Source organism: Carassius auratus, unplaced genomic scaffold (genome assembly GCF_003368295.1).
Source record: "Carassius auratus strain Wakin unplaced genomic scaffold, ASM336829v1 scaf_tig00040916, whole genome shotgun sequence".
Taxonomy (NCBI): domain Eukaryota; kingdom Metazoa; phylum Chordata; class Actinopteri; order Cypriniformes; family Cyprinidae; genus Carassius; species Carassius auratus.
The window spans coordinates 3,396-21,365 of record NW_020526617.1 but is presented as its reverse complement, the minus strand read 5'-3'; the positions used below and the strand labels follow the sequence as shown (position 1 = coordinate 21,365).

The window sequence follows — 17,970 nt, the reverse complement described above, 5'->3', positions numbered from 1 at the left end:
GCAGAAATAATGTCATTAATGTTTATTACAGGTTTCTCTTCTTCTGTGTGCTGTATTTCAGATTGAAGATGTCATCATCTGTAGTCAGTGATGGTAGTGTAATGTTGCCTAAAAGAATGATGGCAGAACAAGCCTCTCAGATTCCTGTGTGTGAACGGTGTAATGACTGATACAGTCACCTAAACACATGAAGGTCATTTCTCTCCACTCTCAGCTACAAAAGCCTCATTTGTTTTAATGGAGTGCTCTGAGCATTAGTAAAATCCAGTGCTCCTCTAGCGCTGCACCCTTCTCTCATTCACACACTCTCTCTATTGGGTTTCTCTCTCTAATTTCTATTTTTTCCCTCTCCTTGTCCTCCTGTCCCCCTTAATCTCACCTGCACTGTATCTTTGAATTTTTCCCGGCAAGAGGAACTGTATCGAAGGAATCAGGTTTAAACATGAAGGTGTTTCGTTACAAAGTCTGTATTCATTCGCACAATGAACTGAGGAGCCTCTCTTGTTTCGCTGTAAGAAAAGTCCAGACAAGACCTTTGTTTTCCACTTCATCAGATGCAAGCAAGGTTTTCTTTATTTTTTTAATTTTTTTTACTCCTGTCTTTCTGGAACAAAGGCTGGAGAGCAGCCAGCACCCTCAGCTCAAAGGGCTCTCTTAATATAAGCAAGGGGAAAATTACATCATGTCTTCAGATTGCCTTCCATGGAGCATAATACACTTGGGAAACTGTTTTTATATGGCTTACAAATTTCGTGTAATTCATACAAAATGCACGTTTTTCCAGTTGTGATATGAACAAGAATACAAGTAGACATCTTTTAATTTACTTTTAACAAAAAGGCTTCTCCAGTGAGTAAAATATCAAATTTCACAAAAACACTGTAGGAGCATAGCATGAACGAGCTGTAGAAGTGCTCCTCAGAGACTCGTGTGACCTTGCGGTTGTCCCTGTGTGAGGAGGTGCCCTTTATTGTGTTGGATTGTCTCTGTGAACTCTCTCTGCTCTCTCATGGAAGCATCAGTGCAATTATGGACTCTATTTATCATTCATCCTCATCTTCTAAAACCTTAATCCTATTTGTGCCTCATCATACTCCCCATTATATCAAGCTTAGCCATGTTTACTTCACTTGGAGCAGGAACATGTATTTTTTGTTTTCTTTTTGTTCTGTTGTAATGCTGAGATTTACTGATATAGAAGCTTCAAAAGCTCCAGTCATATATGATGTTAAGAAATTAACTCAACTGGGTGTTGAGCCACCCGAGATAGTATTATTTGACTCTCATTTTTGTCTTCTAAAGGGGTTCTTCCTGACTGTATCCTTGGAGTCGATCCTGAAAGTGGCCAAACACGCTTCGGAAAACAACAAGATCTTCTGCATAAATCTGTCAGCTCCATTCATCTGTGAGTTCTTCAAGGAGGCCCTGATGAAGGTTATGCCCTATGTGGACATCCTTTTTGGCAACGAGACGGTGAGCATGGTTATGTGGACACTCATCACATGAAAGAGTTTAAACGGATAGTTCAGCTTCAGTTTGCTGGTCCCCATAGTATGGAAAAAAAACACTATGCAAGTCAGTGGGGACCAGCAACTGAAGGTGAACCCCTTTAACTCATCTCATCATGTAACTCTTATTTATCATTTCAGTTCTTGCTGTTTATTTGATGTGGTCAGTTCTCAAAAACAGTTCAGATGCGAGATTTCGCATAGACAAGGAACCCAATGGATTCAAATTTGAAATGGATTTTAATTACAAATGTTATATTTTTGTATTCATACATAGAGAATAGTCATCTCACATCAAATGCATTGTCATCCAGCACTGAGTGTACTCATTGTGAGTGGAACACTACTCAGACCGCCTGCAGACTGGGCCCATAAACAGCCTCTTACCTCAGCGTTTGAGACGCAGACACCGGAGTAATGTTCTGAGTCATTGTGGTCTCAGGTCCACGCTCTGTTCTGTGCAGGCAGAGGGGAGGTGTTACAGACAAGCAGTGTGGGGTAAAGGTTTTGACTTGTGCTGAGAGTCAGACCTAGCAAGTTAAAGCTTTAATTCTGTATCTAAATATCTCCTCAGCACTAATTTCCATCATATGGGTAAGGGTCGGTGGTGTGACCAAAAACTCCATGTTGTGAGAAAATGTATTTCATGGTAACTTTGTGTGTGTGTTTTTTATATATATATATATATATATATATATATATATATAATTGCCGCAGCTGCAGGACATCACTAGTTTCTTCTCACACTGCACTGCTGTGATCTTGGTCCCTACCATCGTTTGGTAACTGTGGTGGTTTTCTTAGCCATAACTTTGTCGCCAAGGAAATTCCCAAGATTTTCTATTGGGTTTGGATTCAGGCCTCTGGCCCAGCCATTTCATAATTTCAGTGTTCTTAGTTTCAAGGAATTGTTTTATCCATTTTGCAATGTGTTGGGGACATTTTCTTGCATGAAAGTTGCAGGTTGATTGGGAGATGCTTGTAGGGAAGCAACTGCATGATGCTGAAGGAGGTTCTGATGAGCATTTACATTCACCATGCCATGTAGTTGACCCAACTCCTGATGCAGAGAACAACTCTCCCCCCCCCCCCCCCTCCAAACCATGTCACTTCCTCCTCTACCTTTCACTGATTTCTTTACGCACTTGGGCTTCCTCAGTTTGATGCAAAACAAAATGTTTCCCATCAGAACTAAATAACTTAAAGTTGCTTTCATCACTAAAGTGAACTTTAGACCAGTTCTCCTCTGTCCACACAACATGCTCCTCACAAGGTGAGCTTAGCCGTTTGATTCTTTCTGCTAATTAGAGGATTGGTCACTGCAGAGTGTGCTTTCAGTTGGACTTTTCTTTAACATGCCGAGACAGATCCTTACCCTGTTCAGCACTGAACTGGCTAGCAATTCCAGCTGCAGTGTCGAACCGATTACCGATTGAGAGGCTCTGCATTATCCTGTCTTCTCCTGCATTTGTCTTTAGTGGATGACCAGCCTTTTGGGGGGACTTGAATGACCTAACATCACTGTAAATCTGCAATATTCGAGAAGTCAAGATTTGCAATGTAACTTCTCTTGCAGTGGCTGAAAGTGTCATCTCTTGACTGCCTCCTGTCACAGGGTTTCAGTCACCTTAGAGCGGCCCGCCATCTTGCAATCTCAGTGAAAATAATAAAATAATAATAATAGCTGATGTTATATAGCACTTTAGTTAAAAACTAATCGAGTTAAAATGCACAAAAAGTGCCTCCACACACCAATTGCCAAATTAAAAATGTGCAAAGTGAAGTCATGTGACAGGTCTCTGAATTCTGATTGGGTGAATAACGTTGGAATCTCCTTTAAAAAAATAGCCAATATATTCAGCAGTTGAATTTATATTAAAATGTGATGTTCTTCCTCATTTTGAGACATGCACTGTATTTTCATGTTTCTTTGTTGTTATCGTGTATAAATTACATATATCGCCCAACGATATCTGCATAAATGTCTGCTATAATATAAATCTCGACCGATTTCTAGCGTTGTGATTTATTCTGTATAATGTCATGCAGCCCAGCGCGGAAATTAAACACTGATGCTGTTCAGATTCAGATTCTCTTCACCCACACTATTTATATATTTGCTGTAGTTCCTGTTAAACTGACAGCCACAATTTTGCTTTTTCTCAGGCTAATTAAATAGTGTATATGTGGGCAAGTAGCTGCAGTCTTTGTTGGGCAGTATTAATGCGTGTTATTCTTTATGTATGCCTAGCTCTCTGCTGGTTGGTATGAAGTGTTTTGGCAGCTGGAGCTTGTCTGAATGCGTGTGTGTGGGCGGGATCTAACACAGACAGGCAGGCCTTTATCTGTGCTGACAGGGTAGGCGCAGCGAGAGACGTCCAGGCCCTGCACCAGCCTCACGCCCCCTTAACTGGCACACACCAAGTGTGTAATATCCAGGGAGCGCCGTTGGTCTAATTGAGTCCTTCCCTGCTCCCCTCCTGCCTGCTTGCATGACATGAACCAGAGAAAGTGAAACATTTCAGGAAATGTAATGGCCTCCAGTTAATTAAGTGAGAGAGCCCTGCAGTAAATGGCCAAAACCAGATGGCGCTGAATTTATGCTCGCCGAAATCGACGCACACAGCAGTGCATACAGAAATGCGCAAGTAATCTTGAGCAATTTGCCCGCCGTTTGCCACATACATGATAAAATTCAACAATGTGAATTGTCTGTTTTATTACAGATGAATTTGTTGAGCAGAAGGCTCAGACAATGTAGATAAATGGCATGATTAATTGGAACAGAATGAATAACCCTGACTGATGTTGTATAAGCAGTGATTAACTCGTGCTCAGAGCTCAGATTGTTTTAAATAACAGGGGAGTTAAAGCTATGATTGCTGGGAGGTTACAAAATGATTGAAATCACTCCACTGCTGCTTATGAGAGAGAGAGAGAGAGAGAGAGAGAGAGAGAGAGAGGAGGAGGAGGAGGGATACAAGAACTTGGAAGAGTTGACTCATTGTGAAGATCTACCCTAAGGCATTCTGCCTAACGCTGACTTTTAAATAACGTTATTCATGTCTCAAAAGACAGACAAGGAAATTGGAGGTTTTTGACATGCCCAAGAAGAAATGATCTTGGACTTTGCATCAGGACCTTCCTTGTTTGTTTGTGTGTGGCATGCTAATCATTCTTATAAAAAAGCTAGTGCAAGTCCTCCAATTGGTTTGGCTGAGCGGCGTTTTAAGAGCGCTGATATCAAGTCGAATAGCAGGACCTTTCACTTTTTGTAGTACTCATGTCATTGTTTGCACAATCCAGTCGGGTTGTTTTTAGATTCACTTGAAATTATTTTCATTAGGGATGCAGGATACATTAGTACCACATACCGCTTATCAGATAATATTAGAGGGTGTTTATTATTTAATGATATCAACTAACATTGGATATTTAAATGTTCGTGCACATTTCTACTATTTATACATTTCAAAACTTGTGCAAACATCATGCTTGCTTAGTTAATCTTCAAAATCACTAAGGCAAATCTCAAAATAAATATACATTTTTTGCACTGTGCATTATAATTGTGAGATGCCTAAATTCACTTGTAGCATTTCTTTCTTTTTATTTCTTTCTTTCTTTCTTTCTTTCTTTCTTCTATGTTAATGTATTTTAGTAATGAAAGTAAATCTGTTCCACAGATTTTTTTCATAATCAGGACAGAAAATGTCCAGGATCCATCTGGGCCTAATTATGACGCTGTCTGGTGCTCTACATCTAGACCCATCCGCTGACAGTAACCAGTGTGCTTTTTTTGTGGAAGGATACGTGCATGTTTGCATATCTGCAGTGATATTTCCTTGTGCAGGGAGTGTGTGTCCTCCCCCGCTGATTTTGTGTAGGTGACGGACAGTTCATGCTGGTAGCCTGAGGCGATGAGGGATATGCCTGACATTGGGCCCCCATTTCCCATCTGATTCAGATAGCTGCACGCACACACACACAGACACACACACAAATATTGAGAGACAGATGTCAAGTTCTAAAAATCTTGTTGACAATCAAACACGGACATTTCCAGAGCTCTGAGCCGTGGCAGGCCCCCTCTGAGATGCTTAGAAGTCTTCCTGAGACATTTGGTGATGTTTTACATGGTTAGCAAAAAATATTTGAAAGTACTTTGGAAGCATCTGTCTGAATTCAGAGCAGAAGGAAAGAGGGACAGGCAGAAAAAGAGAGAGATGCAAGGTAAGGTAATTAAAATAATGCTGTCAGGGAGACTCACGCTACTGCTTTACTGCATCACTCACTGCACTCAATTACAGCCGTCTGTCTACTCTCAACCCCTAAACAATGACCTGCTAGACATCACTGTGTGCAGAGACCACTAGGACTGTAGGACAAGTGATTTGCTCTCAGGGAGCAAGAGACACTAACAAAACAGTACCAATGATTTTTTTTTTCGCCCTTCAAAAAAAAAAAAAAAGTAGTGAGAGAGTTGTGTAAGTGAATATATTTATTAAAATCATGGAACTGTCAATTGAAATTTCTTTTTTTTTTTTTTTTTTTTTTTTTTTACAAATTTTGCAATTAAGTTTGTTTGTTGATTGTGCTGGATTTATTATTAATTGGTTTTAACTAGTAGTAGTAGTAGTAGTAGTAGTATCAGTATTTATGTATATTATAGAATTATATATTTTATAATATTGAAAAAGCATCATAAATGACTTTAGTGTGTGCTCTTTACATAAACAAATGCTTCTATAGATTTAAAGTCCATCCTAGTCCGTTTTTGTATCTCAGGAGGATGATGGTTGTTGGCTTGTATGTGTCGCTGCTGGATCAGATAGGGTCACAATAGGGGAGTTCAGCTAACAGCTATAATCAGAGGACTCAGGAGGCTTTCCCCAGAATATCCCTCACTTTGAGCCACAGAGGCCATTTTCTGCTTGATGGGGAGTTCCATAACACAGATTTGAGGGTGAGAGTGAACCCGGGCCGAGACGGCTGGCTCTCTTCAGAGACACAGAGTGATGACGGATGGAAGAGACGGTGTTGTGTTGAGGGCCGATCAATAGCTGCCACCGAGCCCAGTGTATTTCTGTCACTGTGGAGTTGAGTGTAGGATGTCAGCTGGTTGTTGCCAGGATGATTTGGGAAAGTTTAACACCTTCCCGCTCTGACGCCCAACACATCAGTCATTTCGGTTAACAGAAGGGTTTCACGGTCATTTCTGCCACACACACATTTCTGTGAATGTATGCCTCGTATCGATTATCTCCTGTGGGTGTACTTATGTTGTCAGCAGTGAAGTACCCCTCATTAGTGACTTTACAATTATCGTTCACACTTTAGTTCAACTGACACTATTATACAAGGCTGTTAAAACGGGGTAGCCATGATTTTAAATTCTGATTGGACGAGAATGTATGATTGATTGTATTGTAAAGATATTATTGTAAAACATTCATTTAGTATTAATGAGCAAATTTACAATGTTGTAAACAGCCTACAGTTAAGTGTATTATACTTGTTTGAAGATTATTTGTTCATGATGATGATGATGATACTTAAGTAATATTAAACTAAGTAATATATATATATATATAATCCATGTTAGTATTATTGTTGTTATTATTATTAATACATACTATTTTATGATATTCTTTTTTTATATAAGCAGTAAGCAACTTAAGGTCTTTTTAAGGGGGAAAAAAAGCCTTTAAATATAACATTTTCTTTTTTTATCCTTTCTTTAAGACTGTTAGTAGTATTTGAAATTGAATAGATTTACATCTGTTAATCAGCTAATGCTAATCATTTTAAATTGGTAAAAAAAAAAAAAAAAGCCAAATCAATTGGTCTTTGATGGATTTCATTTTTACTCCTTTTGAAAGCTTGTAGAAGTAAAAACAGTGTTCACCGTCAAGCGTTTCAACAAAAGATGAGGAAGTTCCTTACTTTTAAATGACTAGCTATTAAGTAAGAATTGCAATGATTTATGATGTAACATTTCTAAATTAAGCACGAAATGTAATGTTTCTGAGCCGTTTCAGCTCCTTCAGTAGGTTTTGTTATCCTGTTTGTGGATGCTCCCTTGAGGATGAATACATCAAACAAGCACAGTTGACTCATCTGAAGCATCATGTCATTCTTCATCTGTATGTGTGTGTCAGACCAGTCTGTGACCCTGTTGCCCTGCTTGTGTGTGTGTGTGTGTGTGTGTGTATTTACCGTTGTATTAATCATGCAAGAGCTTGAGCTACTTTCAGAATCCCACAACCTTGTTTATGTGCTAACATGCATTTCTGCAATGAAGTGCGGACAATGGCAGTCTTTGAAATTGATCAGAATGTACTCAAATTCCACTAATAAGGCTGTCGGGGGTGGTGGTTTGGTGGGGGTTGTTGTTTCTCCACCTAACAGGCCATGCCGTACAGGCCAGGAGAGACGGCAGTCAGCACTCATGATTCTGGTAATGATATCATTACAGCTAGTGATTGCTTCTCATGCATTGTTTAACAAAGACATGTTTGAAGTGCTCAGCAGAGAGCTCAGGCAGAGCTTTCTCAGCTTGCAAGCTGAATCAAAAGGCGGAGAGCAGATCAAGAGCAGGAGACACCTTTTTAAGCTCTCCACTTGCCAGAAAGAAGAAAGTTAAATTAACATCCCAAAATGACAGCATATAAAAAGCTGTTATTTTTTTATTTTATTTTTATTCAAGAGTCTCCTCTCTATCCATTTGCAGTATAGTGACCCAAATCATATTTGGAACCTTTTTAATATTTTAAAATTTAATTTATTCCTTTGATGGCAAAGCTTAATTTTCAGCATGATTACTCCAGTCTTCAGTGTCACATGATCTTTCAGAAATCATTCCAATATGATTTGCTGCTCAAGAAACATTTATTATTATAAATGTTGAAAACAGTTTTGCTGCTTAATATTTTTTGTTGAAATCTTGATAAACTATGATTCAGAAGTTTGGGATAAATAAGATGAAATTAATATAATCGTTCAGCTAGGATAAATCAAATTGCCTAAAGTGAAAGACATGAATAATGTTACATACATTTTTATGTTTCAATTAAATGCTGCTCTTTTAAATTTTCTAATCATTAAAGTATCCTGAAAGAAATGCCCCACGTTTTCCACAAAAATATAAAACAGCAAAAGGTTTTTTTTTTAACATTGATATAATAATATACAGGTGCATCTAAATAAAATAGAATGTAATGGAAAAGTTCATTTATTTCAACTCAAATTGTGAAACTCGTCTATTAAATAAATTCAAAGCACAAAGACTGAAGTAGTTCATGTCTTTGGTTCTTTTAATTGATGGTTTAACAAAAACCCACCAATTCACTCAACAAATTAGAATATGGTGACATGCCAATCAGTTAATCAACTCAAAACATTCCTCTTGTTAAGCCACTCCTGAACCACAGACAACGTCAGAGGCATCTTACCTGGGCTAAGGAGAAGAAGAACTGGACTATTGTCCAGTGGTCAAAAGTCCTCTTTTCAGATGAGAGCAAGTTTTGTATTTCATTTGGAAACCAAGGTCCTAGAGTCTGGAGGAAGGGTGGAGAAGCTAATAGCCCAATTTGCTTGAAGTCCAGTGTTACGTGGAATCAACACAGTCTGGCATCTGCTTGTGTTGGTCCATTCTTTTTTTTGAAAACCAAAGTCACTGCACCCATTTACCAAGAAATTTTGGAGCACTTAATGGTTCCTTCGGCTGCTCAGCTTTTTGAAGATGCTGAATTCATTTTCCAGCAGGATTTGGCACCTGCCCACACTAGCAAAAGCACCAAAAGTTGGTTAAATGACCATGGTATTGATGTGCTTACTGGCCTGCAAACTCACCAGACCTGAACCCCAGAGAGAATCTGGTATTGTCAAGAGGAAGATGAGAAAGAAGAGACCAAACAATGCAGATGAGCTGAAGGCCACTGTCAATGAAACCTGGTCTTCCAGACCACCTCAGCAGTGCCACAAATGGATCACCTCCATGCCACAGCAAATTGAGGCAGTAATTAGAGCAAAAGGAGCCCCTACCAAGTATTGAGTACATGTACAGTAAATTAACAATTTCCTGAAGGCCAACAATTCACTAAAAAATTTTTTTTATTGGTCTTATGAAGTATTTTAATTTGAGTTGAGAGGTGGGTTTTTGTTAAATGTGAGCCAAAATTACCACTATTAAAAGAACCAAAGACTTAAACTACTTCAGTCTGTGTGGAATGAATTTAATTCGCGAGTTTGGGAAAATTTTCCCAACAATTCATTAATTGCCCTCATGCCTTTCCAAACCCGTTAGACCTTCGTTCATCTTTGTAACACAAATTAATATATTTTTGTTGAAATCTGAGAGCTTTCTTACCCTGCATAGACAGCAACAGACCTACCACATTCTAGGCTCAGGAAGGTAGTAAGGACATTGTTAAAAAAGTCCATTTGACATCAGTGGTTTACCTGTAATTTTATGAAGCTACAAGAATACTTTTTGTGTGCAAAGAAAACTAAAATAACGACTTTTTCAACAACTGACGTAGAATCCGGATGTGCTGCACCTGGTTTACAAGCAGAGAAATGAATTCGCATACATTGTAGTACTCTTGTGAACGCGTAATTTTTGTTTTCTTTGTGCACAAAAAAAAGTATTCTTGTAGCTTGTATATTAATGACAGAATTTTCATTTTTGGATGTACTGTGCCTTGAAGCACTAAACAGCATATTAGAATGGTTTATTTGCATCAAGAATAAGTTACCATCTTATTAAATACAATTAAATTTGATTAAAATACAATTAAAGACTACAATTTTAATTGTGGTTTTGATCAGGGCACTGTATTTGCAGATGGGATGTTTTCATGGCTGCAGTGTTTATTTTTTTTATTTTTTTATGATGTACCCTGTGGATATTTTCGTTCTCCTTTGAATTGTCAAATGCTCGTTGTACTTATGCCAGCGGGAGGGAAGCAGTTAGCAGAGGTGAGCCGCAGGAAAAGCAGGCCCAGTCCCCCCCTCCACACTGCCTCTGCAGTCCACCTGGACGCCCGCCATCTGCAGCCACATCAACATCCATCATCCCACACTCTCTAAACAGCAGCATCAACACACGCTCACGTCCAGGATACCAGTACACATCTCACGCTGAATTACAGAACATGCCTGTAGCGTTTCTCAACCTCTCAGATCTCTGTGGTATCTAAAATGAAGCATCATAAACCCAAGTGTGACAGTGATACAGAATGCTGAACTCAATAATAAGGATTTTTCTTTTCTCCAGGCCTGGTGAACCCGGTAGGTTTTATTATTATTTTTTTTTATTTTTTTTTTGCCCTGCTAACATTTTCACATGGCTGCAAAATGTTACTGTTTAGCTGCATATTTTTAAGTGTGAGAATTTTAATGTATTTTTCACAAGACAATTTGTTTTTTATTTTGCAGTTAATAAAATGAGGCTGAAAATGTTTGTATACATTAGCTTTGAGGATGGATGGATATTTCTAGAATGGAGTGTCATATAATAAAATGCTTTGTAAATTGGTTTTAGAACCAGTGATGCCTTGCCATAACTTCCTGTTTCAATAGTAAATGTATCAACATAGGAGAGAAAATAGTGTTCTTTAAAGGTTTTTACGTGTCTTTCTCAAGGTCACATTGGTGGTAGATAGTCTCAGTAACTTCATGTATGGCTCCATTTACTGTTTCAGCTTCAGTCTGTGACCTTTGGGTTTGCAGCCTAGCGATCTAACCACTACACTGTCTCATTCACTGCAGATCAGCCATTTCCTGATGTAATTTTAAGCTTTGTTTGCGGCTATATCTGGGCGACATGTCATCAGTAATGGAAGTGGTGTCTAGGACAGGCTTTGCTTACTCCCAGCTCTTTAGCAGTAATTGCATCTGGTGGTGGTAAGTATAGGATTAGTGGCTTTAGATAAATTTCCACCAAAAGGGCCTGTCTTCTGTGGCTTGTTTGTCATTCTCAGTGTCTCTCTTTCTCCATTCATTCGTCTCTCTGTTTGTCTCTCTATTGGTTTGTTGTCCGTTGCACGTCACGCTCCAATTGGCCTGCTGCACTCTCAGGGGAGTACCTTTAACACCTCAGCAATGCTGGCTTTCTTGTCTCTAATCTTCCCCTTCCCCTGCCCAGATTACTGTATCAATAACCATCTGCCGGCCCCCTCAGACAGCACTGCCCCTGGTACAGTCAGTCCTGCCTCATTCTGGATTATAGGAGAAGTTTGAGACAACGTAATGAAATTTCACTTTAATTGGCCTGTGAGTCACCAACAGTTGCATTTTTGTTTCTGTCTGGGCCGCCACTGGTTCACCAGTGTTTATGTCACCAGCACAAAAACAATGTGGGGAAAAATAACATCTTATGACTGTCTGGTCAAGTTGGTTTTCGTGTATGTGTGATTGCTGCTGTTATTTTCTTCTTCATTTAGCCAGCTGATGATTTCAGAGCTCAGCCCATCCCTCAGGATGTGCGATTTGTTGAACTTTCTTTTTAGGTCTCTTCCTCTTGCAGCTTGCATGGCTAACCCACTGGCCTGATGCACAAAGAGAAATACTCTCTTAATTTTCTGCTTTGAGCTTTGTCACAACATGGATAACTGCACAGGATGGAGATGAAAGTGGGCGCTGAAGTAAATAACCAGTGAGGTTGGCCCTCGCGAGCTCCCCAGCTCAGTCTGTCAGGGCCACATTTCTAACCCAGACCAGATGTCAGTGTGCACTCACCCAGACACTCCTCACCTCCTCAATGCCACCTTTATTCTTCACCGTCCATCTTCTTTTCATGACCTAATTCTGTGCCATTGCTGAGACTCTCAAGTGTAAGGGTTCTTTTTACACAACTGCAGACATATCCAGTGTATGTTTTTAATTCATGAACCGCATAAACACTGTGGCTCTGTGGTGCCTTCAAAACATTTCAGCTTATTTGTTTAATTTGCCTGACATGACAACTTCTGGCTCAGCCAATGAAGTGCATGATTCTAATTTTATTTTAGCTGCATTGGTTCCAGAAATATATTTTCTAAACCTCTTTGTTGAAGAGTTGTAAGGCATGAACCAAACCATGTTCATTACTTTGTGTAGCAAAAAAGTTAGAAATCAGAAAAATGAAGACGTAGTACTGAGTGTACTGAGTACCTACAGCTTTGTGGGGAAGTCATGGCCTAATGGTTAGAGAGTTTGTCTCCTAACCCTAAGGTTTTGGGTTTGAGTCTCGGGCCAGCAACACCAAGACTGAGGTGCCCTTGAGCAAGGCACCGAACCCCCAACTGCTCCCCGGGCGCCGTAGCATAAACGGCTGCCCACTGCTCCGGGTGTGTGTTCACACGGTGTGTGTGTGTGTGTGTTCACGGTGTGTGTGTGCACTTTGGATAGGTTAAATGCAGAGCACAAATACTGAGTATGGGTCACCATACTTGACTGTATGTCACGTCACTTTAATGAGGTAATAATGTGTGAAATTATGTAAATATTTGCTGGTTACAGTTCTCTGATTGGTGGAGTTTTCTCAGCAGAATTAGATGTAATGTAGTTGCTATGTAGAGAATGAATGAGTTTTTTTTTCAGGGACATGACTGTTGCACTTTATGGTGTGAATTTGGGGAGGGACGAACTAGCTCCTTACAGAATACATTGAGACTTAATCCTGTTATTTCATATGTCTCTCTGTCCTGTTAACTAATAGAGTGCTAATAGAGTGACTTTCGAAGTGTTGATTTATCACAAGTCCAGAATTTCCATAGTCTTGTCTTGTGATTAGGGTCTATTACAGTTTTCCAATGGGGTTGCATTAACTCTAATTCCTGCAGCTAATCTTGAAATAATGCTGCTTAATCACTCTTAATAAAAGAGTGGCTCACCTTGGCTGCTGGATGGCTGCATTATCAGATCATTGAGATGTAATTGGTGTCATGAAATCTAGTGTTGGGTTATCTCCATGGGGACTGGAGTTTTTACCAAATTTATGGCACAAAAATTAACCTTGGACTGTCTGACCTCTTTGCAGTGAACACAAACATGGGTGTAGCTGTAGCTCTGTGACCCGGAAAAGGGAAAATCTTCTGAGTTTAACCAAATACAAACAGCTAAATGCCAGGTTGGAGTGTTATGAGTGATGTCAGATGGTCTATTATAGATTAATGTACGTCTCAGCTCTATTATGCAGTGGTTGTGACAGACAGACAGACTGCAGGTGGTCTCAACCCCTTACATCCATGAAGTAGGCTACTAGTTCTATCCACCCCCTCTTCCTCTCAAAAGGCAGAGGTTGTCACAACTTGTCCCTAGAGCCATTCAGTCGAGCAAAGGGCAAAACCCGGCACACATAATTGGAATCTTTTAACCCTCACAGAGCCCTTTTATTATCTGAAATAATGCTGTTTTATTCCTACATCTTGCCTGAGCTTGAGTTTCAGGTCATGTTGTGATATTTTATGTAACGTAGTCTTTTTAACCGGTAGCATCATTGCGAATTTACACACAATCTAGAGTAAAAGTCTGTGGACTCAAAGGACAATAATTTTAAACATGTAATTTTCTATGTCTACACCACAGCTATAATGGTAGTTTCACAGAGGAGTGATATTATTGGAATCCCTTGCAGAACTTTTTATTTTCAGCTGATTAATGCTAAAAACATTGACATTGAGCCAATCAGAATCCACCTGACTGTAAAGAGCTTGCCATATAAAATGGCAGACGACAAAACTTCAGCACGTTATCGTCCGTTGGTGCGATCGCTAATATAGTTTTTCAATATTGTTTTTCATTCTTGGTGTGTTCGACATTAGCTGCAATTAGCTTACCATAAACATACATTGGATACTCTATGACGTCAAAATATTTTAATTCATTGTATAATAATTTGTGATTTAAAGTATGCCAAATGTATGAGAGTGACCCCACATGGCTGTGTGTGAATCTGCACCTCATAGATGCAGTAAAAACATTTGCTTATGAACAGTGTTTAAAGATTGTGGGGGAAAAAAAGTTGAAATGCATTGATATATATGATATATTGTGTCAGCATGCTGTAACCGATTTTCTAAATTACATATTTGATTAATTATTAGGTCAAGAAAATATTATTTTCCATGGCTTTTGGAAGAAGAACTGAAGGTTATATAATGTATATCCTGCGCTACATACTCTAACAGAGCTTTGAAAATGTGTGCTAAATGAATCCATAATATCATTGCTACACTAAGCTCTCATTAATTAAGGCTGCATGTGTGCTTTGTTTTGCAGGAGGCCGCCGTGTTTGCACAAGAGCAAGGCTTTGAGGTGAGTGGATGGAGGATCACACCCTAAACAGATCCTAAAGGATTATTTTTCAGCTGATAATGAAGTTCTTTTTCGGACAGTGATTGATGTGCTATTATACTCTCTTGGCCCCCTTGCAGTTGTCGCCATAGCAACCTGGCAGTCGTCATGGTTTCTTTGTTCAGCCAGCACTCCGGCTCACACACTCTCTCTATCTTTCTCACACACACAAACACATTTTCTCCCCTACTCTCACACATTCTCTTCCCTCTCTCTCTCTCTCTCTCTCTCTCTCGTCCCCCTCCTTTTCTGTTATGACGCATTCCTCCCAGGTCTGCACCCAACATCGCCTACAGATGTTATTTATTGAATTTTGAGAATGCTCTTGGGAGGAGAAAGATAAATCCTCAGGGGCTGCTTTCAATTCTGTCGGTGTACTGGGCAGGGCTGGCAGGTGCCTTTGTTGAGGAACCCACCTTGTTAGCTTCATTAGGATCCGCCGCGGCATTACACTCAATTATACCGCACCACATCCGCTCATAAATACTGGATCACCTTCCCCTCCAGTCTCAGAATATGGAAACACTGATTGGCCTTGTTTGCACAAAACACGTCAAAACAATATGAGTTATCTGTCTGAATAGCAGGGAAATGCAAATGTAATAGTAGTTTCTCATCTCATATTCACATGTTTAAATTGGTGTGTGGGGGGGGGGGGGGGGGTTAAATGTGAATTCATAAGCAAAGTAAATGTGAGTTTAGGAACAGCACGCTTAAATAATTGAAGTGGCTTATCTTTTTTCAAATGCAGTGCTATCCGCCTGAATGTGTTTCGTCTCAGTATGAATAATTGTCTTCCAGGATCACTCAAGGTGCGATCAACGTGACTGGAATGCAAAGCAGATTCTGGCAGGAGAGTAAGTCAGAGAGAGAGAGAGAGAGGGAGGGAGAGAGAGAGTGAGTGCATGCAGGGGCGAGGGAGAGAGAGGAGGAGCGGTTTGTGAGCCAGGGAGATAGAGGAGGGGGTGAGAGCTTGCATCGCACAGAGTAAATATATATAAATGGCAAGCACTGTCACACACGAAGAGTACCTCTTCACTGATTTCACACACGTCGTGTTGATTTAGGGCTCAGAGAAAAGGGAATCTTTGACAAACGAGTCTTTACCCCGATCTTGCTTCAGAAATAAACATCTCAACAGAGTATGGCAGCTGAAATGTAAGCATTTAGTGACAAGATGGAGAGAAATCGAGAAAATGTTCTAGTTTCAGGCCCTAAACGTGCTGAGAAGCGTGTCATCAATTGTCTTTGGATGGTGGCATTTCTCGATCTTATTCATACACGCCTACGCAAATCAGCTGACTTTCCACATCTGCTTGTCTGCTGACTGATTCTTAGTTTGTGTGGTTTGTAACATCACAGACATGCTGCCCCTTGTTTATCTGCAATACATTTTTACCCCACTCATACCTGGAGCGAGAACTGAGGTTTTATTTTATTGGGTAATAAAGCAATGAAGGCACACGTTTTTTTTTGTATCATAATATTGTGAAAACATTATACATATATATTATTATTATTATACATTATACATATAATATATATTTTATATATATATATATATATATATATATATATATATATATATATATATATATATATATGAACATTTAAGAATTTATTCATTACATTCATTAAAAAATATTGTTGTTTACTTGCATGTATTTTATAAAATAATTAAAATATTTAATTTGAATATTTAATATATAAAATATAATACTTAATTTATAAAACCAAAAAAGTGATCCTCCAGGTTTATACATTAAGGTACATTTTAAATTTATAAAATTTCAAGAAAATGTTTTCATTGTAGTTTGCACAGGTCATCTTGCCACTTTTTTAAATATATAATATAACATTTATTAAATGTATTTTATCAAATTTTCATTTCAAGAAAAAAAAGTTTCATTACATTAATATATCCACCCAGCATTTTTATGCAATAACACATAATTTGCATAAAATACATGGATGGAAACCCCAGATAATGATATGCATTATTGTGGTTGTAGACACTCTAAATCTCGTAGTCTTCCCAGGAAGCCTGTTCTTCAATACAAACTTCCAATTAGCTCTGTTATTATTCGAAGAACTCCCAAGCAGACGCTGCTAGACATGCTGTACCTTTGTAAAGATAATATTTTTCTCCTGTCTTAAACAATGTGGCAACATTCATAAGTGTGAAAAGCGTGTTTTTACATCTCGTGAAAATACACGCTTTATGAAAGTGAAAATCAAACACATCTGCTTAACATCAATCCATTTCCCTTGCTTCAAAGAGATGCCTCGTTAATAAATCAATTTACATCTCAAGAAGGTAGATAAGAGTGTGTTATTTTCTCTCTGTATTGAGCCGGTATTAGATCTGGCTCGCAGTGTGATCCGATCCTCATCTGTTTTATTTAAATACCCTTAGATGTTGAATCCGCCGCAGGGTAATTGATGTTCTATTGGCTGCTGTTCCTCCTACAGATTACAATGAAGGAGCTGTTTTATTAGCTTTAATATGGACACAGAATTGGACACCCTAATAAGGCAGGATTTTTTTTCGACTGCTTTCATCATTATTAAAGGAGAACATCCCTTCTGATAATCACTGACAGCTACATTATGGCTTTCATGAACTGATGGTTACCAGTGAATGGAGAGATATTATGGTTAAGCTTAATTAAGCTTGGGCTTACTATATTTTTTTACGCTTAAAACCTTCATTACACACCCTTCTAATCAAACACAGTAGCAAGTAGTCAGTGGTATGAATGTGTAAATGTGTGTCTGAGATCTTTACAGGGGACTGTGTAGTCTGGTCTTTTATATTGAAGGGTTAGTTCACTCAAAAAGTCTGTCATAATTTACTCATCCTTCATGTCATTCCAAACAGACTGACTGTCTTTTCTCTGTAGAATACAACAGAAAATATTTTACATGAATTGTGAAACAGTGAAAATTTAATGGGGTCCAAAACCAACGACAACAAAGACATTTTTCAAAATATCTCCTTTGGTGTTGCACAGAAGAAGAAAAAAAGTCATCGAAAAATTGCAAAAACTATTTGCGAAAAAGCAGTATTTCCAAAAAAGGTTATAGCTACTGTGGCACTTTTAAGTTACTGAATTATTTC

The 17,970-nt window shown here is 38.9% G+C and overlaps 1 protein-coding gene across 1 annotated transcript; it reads left to right on the top strand.

Annotated features, from left to right (window-relative positions):
- The first annotated feature begins 1,161 nt into the window (after window positions 1-1,161).
- Window positions 1,162-14,867, top strand: LOC113084933 (adenosine kinase-like). Its single transcript, XM_026255032.1, has 2 exons — window positions 1,162-1,473; window positions 14,775-14,867. The coding sequence occupies exons 1-2, from the start codon at window positions 1,177-1,179 to the stop codon at window positions 14,835-14,837; spliced, it is 360 nt and encodes a 119-aa protein (XP_026110817.1). The 5' UTR covers window positions 1,162-1,176; the 3' UTR covers window positions 14,838-14,867.
- The last annotated feature ends 3,103 nt before the right edge of the window (window positions 14,868-17,970 follow it).

Excerpts from the sequence above, each read along its gene's own strand:
- LOC113084933 (XM_026255032.1), top strand. The coding sequence starts at position 1,177 with ATGCTGAGATTTACTGATATAGAAGCTTCAAAAGCTCCAGTCATATAT. Across the intron at positions 1,474-14,774 it reads TCCTTTTTGGCAACGAGACG|GAGGCCGCCGTGTTTGCACA; the intron begins GTGAGCATGGTT and ends TTTGTTTTGCAG.